This window comes from Carcharhinus amblyrhynchos, unplaced genomic scaffold (assembly GCF_965287045.1).
Source record: "Carcharhinus amblyrhynchos unplaced genomic scaffold, sCarAmb.v2.hapA scaffold_643, whole genome shotgun sequence".
Taxonomy (NCBI): Eukaryota; Metazoa; Chordata; class Chondrichthyes; order Carcharhiniformes; family Carcharhinidae; genus Carcharhinus; species Carcharhinus amblyrhynchos.
This window is the reverse complement of record NW_027650383.1, coordinates 64,147-71,673: the sequence shown is the minus strand read 5'-3', so window position 1 is coordinate 71,673 and position 7,527 is coordinate 64,147. Positions and strand designations below refer to the sequence as shown.

Below are 7,527 nucleotides of genomic sequence, written 5' to 3'. Positions count from 1 at the left end.
GGCTGCCAGTGGCCGAGTTACCGCTTATTTTATATTAATACCGCTGCCTTAATTTTATCGACACTCCGCTTCTTGTGTCATTGGCCTCGCTACCGTCAACAAAAAAAGCAATTAAATATATTTCTCAAACCTTTTTTAATCGCCCCGCCTTCAGGAAAATACTCGGCTTGGCGGCGGTCGTCCCGCCCACGAATGGACGTTGACATCCGATTAGTCAATCGGGAAAATCCTCGGTCTCGGCCGAGTGGTCCCGCCACGTGTCAATCACCCACCGGAAGTGCTAGTTACGGCGGAAGTACGTATCCCACCGGAAGTCTTCCGCTCTCCCGGAACTGCGCGTCCCACCGGAAGTGCTGTGCTGCACTGGACATGTTTAGTGCCGGGGACTGTTCTCCTGTTCCACCCAGCATTTCTGCAGCCAGTAGGCAATGTTCTGGCTTGCCTTGACAGTTAACTACCACTCCCTGTGCTTCTGATTGCCTTCAGATGAAAAGTTTACATTGCTTTATTTGCAATAAACATATTAGCATAAACATGTTATCAATTCACGGCATCCCTATAGTGCAAAAGAGGCCATTCAGCCCATTGAGTCTGTACCCACTCTCCCAAAGAACAAAGAAAATTACAGCACAGGAAGAGGCCCTCCAAGCCTGCACCGACCATGCTGCCTCCTGTGTGAATTAAAACCCCCTACCCTTCCGGGGGTTTTAATGGGTGTCTTGACAAATACACGACTAGGATAGGAATATGGTTCCCAGAAGATTAAGGGGTTTTAGTTCAGACACGTAGCATGGTCGGTGCAGGCTTGGAGGGCCGGGGTATTGAGTTTAACAATTGGCAAGTCACGTTGCAGCTTTATAGAACCTTAGTTAAGCCACGCTTGGAATATAGTGTTCAATTCTGGTCGCCTCACTACCAGAAGGATGTGGAGGCTTTGGGGAGGGCACAGAAAAGATTTACCAGGATGTTGCCTGGCATGGACGGCATTAGCTACGAGGAGAGGTCGGTGAAACTTGGTTTGTTCTCACTGGAATGATGGAGGTTGAGGGGTGACTTGATAGAAGTCGACAAGATTATGAGGGGCATGGACAGACTGGATAGTCAGAAGCTTTTTCCCAGGGTGGAAGAGTCAATTACTACAGGGCACAGGTTTAAGGTGCAAGGGGGAAGGTTTAAAGGAGATGTACGAAGCAGGTTTTTACACAGAGGGTGGTGGGTGCCTGGAACTCGCTGGCGGGGAGGTAGTGGAAGCAGATACAGTAGTGAGTTTTAAGGGGCATCTCGACAAATACATGAATAGGATGGGAATAGATTGACCAGGATGTTGCCTGGTACGGAGAGCATTAGCTATGGGCACAGCGGGTTAGCACTGCTGCCTCACAGCTCCCGAGACCCAGGTTCAATTCCTGGCTTGGGTCACTGTCTGTGTGGAGTTTGCATGTTCTCCCCGTGTTGCATGGGATTCCTCCAGGTGCTCCAGTTTCCTCGTACAGTCTAAAGATGTGTGGGTTTGGTGAATTGGCTGTGCTGAGTTGCCCTTTAGTGTCAGGAGAACTAGCTAGGGTAAATGCATGGGTATAAGGCCTGGATGGGATGGGATTGGTGCAGACACGATGCGCCGAATGGTCTCCTTCTGCACTGTATGATTCTATAATGAAGTAAAGTTTTTTTTATGTGTCACAAGTAGGCTTACATTAACACCTCAATGAAGTTACTGTGAAATTCCCCTAGTCTCACAATCCGGCGCCTGTTCGGGTCAATGCACCCTAAACAGCATGTCTTTCTTTTAGACTGTGGGATGAAACCGGAGCACCCAGAAGAAACCCACACAGAGATGTGGAGAACATGCAGACTCCGCACAGTGACCCAAGTTGAGAATCGAACCCGGGTCCCTGGTGCTGTGAGGCAGCAGTGCTAATCACTCTGCCACTGTGCTGATAGAGGGATATGGTCCCCAGAAGAAGAGGGTTTTCGTTCAGACGGGCAGCATGGTTGGTGCAGGCTTGGAGGGCCGAAGGACCTGTTCCTTGACTGTCTGAGAGAAGAAATTCTTTCTCATTTCCATGGGAGACCCTTAACTTATAAACTGTTTTTTCCACAACAGATCTCTGAAGGTTGCCACTCAAGTGGATAGAGCTGTGAAGAAGGCCTATAGTGCGTTAGCATTTATTAACAGGGGGTTTGAGTTTAAGAGCCGTGGGGTTATGCTGCAACTACACAGGACCTTGGTGAGACCACATTTGGAATATTGTGTTCAGTTCTGGTCACCTCACTATAAGGAGGATGTGGAAGCATTGGTGAGAGTGCAGAGGAGATTTACCAGGATGCTGCCTGATTTGGAGGGTAGGTCTTATGAGGAAAGGTTGAGGGAGCTGGGGCTTTTCTCTTTAGAGCGGAGCAGGATGAAAGGCAATTTAATAGAGGTTTATAAGACGATGAGAGGGATTGATAGAGTGGACGCACATCTTTCAGAATGTAGAAGGAAACCCGAACCCCCTATCCTCACAACCCCACTGGCTAAATTCTCCCTCAGTGTACCTGAGCACGTGCCAGAGTGTGGCGACTAGGGGAATTTCACAGTAACTCCACTGCAGTGTTAATGTAAGTTGACTTGTGACATGAATAAATGAAGTTTTTGGGGGCACAGTCTCAGGATAAGGGGGGGAACATCCCTTAGGATGGAGATGAGGAGGAATTACTTCATCAGAGGTAGCTGATGCTCCAGCATTGAATACATTTAAGGCTGGGATAAACAGATTTGCAGTCTCTTGGGGAATATAGGCATGTGGGGAATGGCCAGGGAAGTGGAAGTGAACCTAACTTCAGCCATGATCACACTGAATGATGGAGCAGACCCTAAATTGTCCCTTAATGTCCAAAGATGGGCAGTTAGGTGGATTGGTCATGCTAAATTGTCCCTTAGTGTTCAAAGATGTACGGGTTAGGGGGATTGGCCATGCTTAATTGCCCCTTTAGTATCAGGGGGACTAGCTAGGGTAAATGCCTGGGGTTATGGGGATAGGGCCTGGCTGGGATTGTGGTTGGTGCGAGCCCGATGGGCTGAATGGCCTCCTCCGCACTATCGGGGATTCTACGATCCAAGGTTTTGGACTGTGCTGAGTTATCGAATCCTCAGACTGGGCTTGCGGCACCTAGAAACCGGCCACGGCACTGCGGCGGGGGAGGTGGAATAATTAATATCCAGTGCTGAATAATTAATTTCAGTTCTTTGCCTGGAGGCACTGTGTTTTGTGCAAGGAAAACAAACCTCTCAGTTTGTGAAGTGTTTTAATTGAACGCATAGTTTTTCCAACAAACGGGACAATTCAGTGATGATAGTAATGGCCATCTTTTATTGCCTATAATATCCCACCAGCAAAGAGGTAACAGGAAGACCACGCATTTGCACTTAAACATTCTTTGGAGTGTCAGACATTGTTTTATAATCCTCCAGTGAAGCGCCCTGGGACATTTTAGTAAGTTGAAGGCACGATATGAGTACAACATGTTGTGGATCCAGGTGAGTGACAGACGTCATGCCCAAGATAATATTTGTATTAATCTTACCCCTTACCTTGTTAAATACCTCAAAGCACTGACACAGTGAAATCCAGCAGCTGTTGTCAAGTAGCAAGTTAGTTGTTGGTTTATCTTTTTTTTTGCTGATTATAGTTGTTATTGCTGTTGTTGAAGTGAGGTCCCATCCAAAACGAAAGCATCAAGCACACCCAGCACAAATTAGATAGAGTAAAGCTCCCTCTACACTGTCCCCCCCATCAAGCACTCCCAGGACAGGTACATCACGGGGTTAGATACAGAGTAAAGCTCCCTCTACACTGTCCCCCCATCAAACACTCCCAGGACAGGGACAGCACGGGGTTAGATACAGAGTAAAGCTCCCTCTACACTGTCCCCCATCAAACACTCCCAGGACAGGTACAGCACGGGGTTAGATACAGAGTAAAGCTCCCTCTACACTGTCCCCCCATCAAACACTCCCAGGACAGGTACAGCACGGGGTTAGATACAGAGTAAAGCTCCCTCTACACTGTCCCCCCCATCAAACACTCCCAGGACAGGTATAGCACGGGGTTAGATACAGAGTAAAGCTCCCTCTACACTGTCCCCCCATCAAACACTCCCAGGACAGGTACAGCACGGGGTTAGATACAGAGTAAAGCTCCCTCTACACTGTCCCCCATCAAACACCCCCAGGACAGGTACAGCATAGGTTAAACACAAGAGCTCCCTTTACATAGTTTGTGCAAACCCATCAGGAGCATGGCCCTTTTTGTGTCAGTGGACCATTTTCCCAGCCATGCTGTGGCCTGTACGAATGGAATGGCCAATTTACTGAGAAGGGAGGCGATGGGTTGGGGATGCCACTGGCTCATTTCATGCACGGAGATTTTCACCCCATCACTCTGGGTCGAATTTAAAACCAGGATCCGGGCTGGAACTTGCGCGTGCACTTCCCACGCACCCAGTCGATTTCTTTCTAAACTCCCGCCCCTTTCTCTGTATGTTCCTACACTGCCTGCTCTTCCCTGTGCTTGAAGATGAGCTAGTTTGTGATTCTATTTCTCCTTCCACTATTTTGTCGGCAGATTCCAGGGCTGTTGGCGCCCCCGGTCGCTCACCTCCACTGGTGTGCGGGCCTGGCTGCAGTGTGCAATTTGTGGCTACGCTGCCTCTTCTCGTACCTCTCAGTTGGGGTTAGGGAGCTACCTGCTATGCTTACTTTTATAGTCATGTGCAATATCTGGCTCTCTCCTTCCTCTCTCTTTTTCTTTTTGTCAGTTGGCGTTAGATGGGGAGGCTGTGGTTGAATGTTCTCCGGCTATGATTTCTCTCTCTGTCCTCCTTATCTGTTGGTTGGAGTTGATTGGGAGGCCTCTGTTGGTGTTGATTCTTACGGACAATTGTTCCTTCATCGAGTCGTACAGACCAGTGGATTGCACAAGTTACTGCTGTTTATTCTGCACTGGGTACAGGAGAGTCATGTGTTCAGCGTCTTTGAATGGAAGTTTCTCGTTGCAATAATAGTGCACCACCTCTGGGATACTGTCAAAAAGAGCGCTGTTCTGGTTTAGCGTGTACTTGTTTTCTTTAGTCTGGGCCAGAATGATGTGAACACATCCTTGGCTGGTTCTGTACAGAGTAGACACATGAAAAGAGACAGCATCAGTGTCATCAGCGGATCATAAAATCGTAACAAATAGGAGCGGGAGCTTAAGTTTATTTATTAGTCACAAGTAGGCTCAGATTAACACTGCAATGAAGTTACTGTGAAAATCCCCTAGTTGCCACACTCCTGTCGGGTACACTAAGAGACAATTTAGCATGGCCAATCCACCCTAACCTACACATCTTTGGACACTAAGGGGCAATTTGATTCAAGATCAGAGGGACTAACTTGGATAAATGCATCGGGTTGTGGAGATCGGGCCTGGTTGGGATTGTGGTCAGTGCAGAACCGATGGGCTGAATGGCCTCCTTGTGCACTTTGGATCCTATTACCTCATGGGATGTCCAGCCCTCTGTGCCCAAAGTTTAAAGTTTATTTATGAGTCATAATTCGGCTTACATTAACACTGCAATGAAGTTACTGTGAAAATCCCCTAGTCGCCACAATCCGGCTCAATTTTGAACTCAGTACAAAAATATCTGGAATTAAGAATCTACTGATGACCCATTGTCGGGAAAACCCACCTGGTTCCCTTTAGGGAAGGAAATCTGCTGCCCTTCCCCAGGTCTATCTGACTCACTTGATGAAGGGGCAATGCTCCAAAAGCTCATGCTATCAAATAAACCTGTCGTACTTTAACCTGGTGTTGTGAGATTACTTACTGTGCTTACCCTGTTCTGGCCTATATGTGACTCGAGTCACAGCAATGTGGTTGATTCTCAAATGCCCTCTGAAATGGCTGAGCAAGCCAGTAAGTCCGAGGGCAACAAGGGATGGGCAATAAATGCTGGCCCAGCCAGTGACACCCATGTCCCAGGAATGAGTAACAAAAAGTTCAGTCTGTTTTGAGTGCTACTTTAATCTGTACAGGACTGGCAAAAGCCAGTATCTTTCTCTCTCTCTCCAGTAATTCCTTCCCTGTTTGCTTTCTGTAAGGTTAATTTTCAGCCTGTTCAACAAAGGAAATTCAACTCAGTACAAGTGCCATCTTCACCTATTCTGAGGAATGAATGGACCCTACATTCCCTGAAGGACATTAGTGAACCAGATGGGTTTTTCCAACAATCGACAATGGTTTCATGGCCATCATTAAATTCTTTGGGGCAGCACGGTGGTTGGCACTGCTGTCCTACAACGCCAGGGACCCGGGTTCGATTCCCAGCCTTGGGTCACTGTCTGTGTGGAGTTTGCACATTCTCCCCGTGTCTGCGAGGGTTTCCTCCAGGTGCTATGGTTTCCTCCCACAGTCTGGAAGGCATGCTGGTTAGGGTGTATTAGCCTGAACAGGCGCCAGAGTGTGGTGACAAGGAGAATTTCACGGTAACTTCATTGCAGTGTTAATGTAAGACTTGTGACTAATAAATGAATAAACTTTAATTTGAGTTTTTTTTAATTGAATTCAAATTCCACCATTCGAATCCAGATCCCCCGGAACATTAGTTGAGTTTCTGGATTAATAATCTAACAATGATACCATTAGGCCGTCACCTACCCTTCAGTAAAACCTAACATATTTCAAGGGATGAACCTCAATACGCAACGCGGGGCTTCCCAAATACTTACTTCAAGGCAAGAGAATATTTGCTGTTCCCTGACTCACTGTTCCGTACCAGGTAACTGGCCTCCTTGCCGGCCTGTAGACGGGATTCTGCCTCCATTCGGGTGATGGTGCCGTGATACCAGCTATACCAGAGAAAATGGAATTGCCAGTTAAAGCTGGGTGAAGACTCAAAGGCGGAGGTAAAAGGGTGTGGTCAACCAAGGAGTGATGATTAGTTTACACCACAACTTTAACAGATGGGCCATAGAAAGCATTCTTTTTGGTTGTATCACAGCTTGGTATGGGCTCCTGCTCTGCCCAAGACCACAAGGGTTGTGAATGTAGCTCAGTCCATCACACAAACCAGCCTTCCATCCATTGACTCTGTCTACACTTCCTACTGCCTCGGGAAAAGCAGCCAGCATAATCAAGGACCCCCACGTTTCACTGACATTCTCAGAAGACTAAGAAAATTTGGCATGTCTGCTACCAACTTTTACAGATGCCCCATAGAAAGCGTTCTTTCTGGTTGTATCACAGGTTGGTATGGGCGCCTGCTCTGACCAAGACTGCAAGAAACTACAAAAGGGTCGTGAGCGTAGCCCAGTCCATCTTGCAAACCAGCCTCCCATCCATTGACTCCATCTACACTTCCCGCTGCCTCGGGAAAAGCAGCCAGCATAATCAAGGACCCCCCCACACACCCCGGACATTCTCTCTTCCACCTTCTTCTGTCGGGAAAAAGATACAAAAGTCTGAGGTCACGTACCGACCGACTCAAGAACAGCTTCTTCCCTGC

The 7,527-nt window shown here is 47.7% G+C and overlaps 1 protein-coding gene across 1 annotated transcript in view; it reads right to left on the bottom strand.

Annotated features, from left to right (window-relative positions):
* Positions 1-3,333: 3,333 nt before the first annotated feature.
* The window catches only part of LOC145339732 (uncharacterized), a 39,494-nt gene continuing 35,300 nt past the window's right edge, over positions 3,334-7,527 (bottom strand). The window contains exons 5-6 of the mRNA XM_080184257.1: positions 6,752-6,871; positions 3,334-5,151 (exon numbers count right to left, since the gene is read on the bottom strand). Of these exons, the coding sequence (XP_080040383.1) occupies positions 4,965-5,151; positions 6,752-6,871 (307 nt within the window). The 3' untranslated portion in view covers positions 3,334-4,964. The remainder of the gene's footprint in view (positions 5,152-6,751; positions 6,872-7,527) is intronic.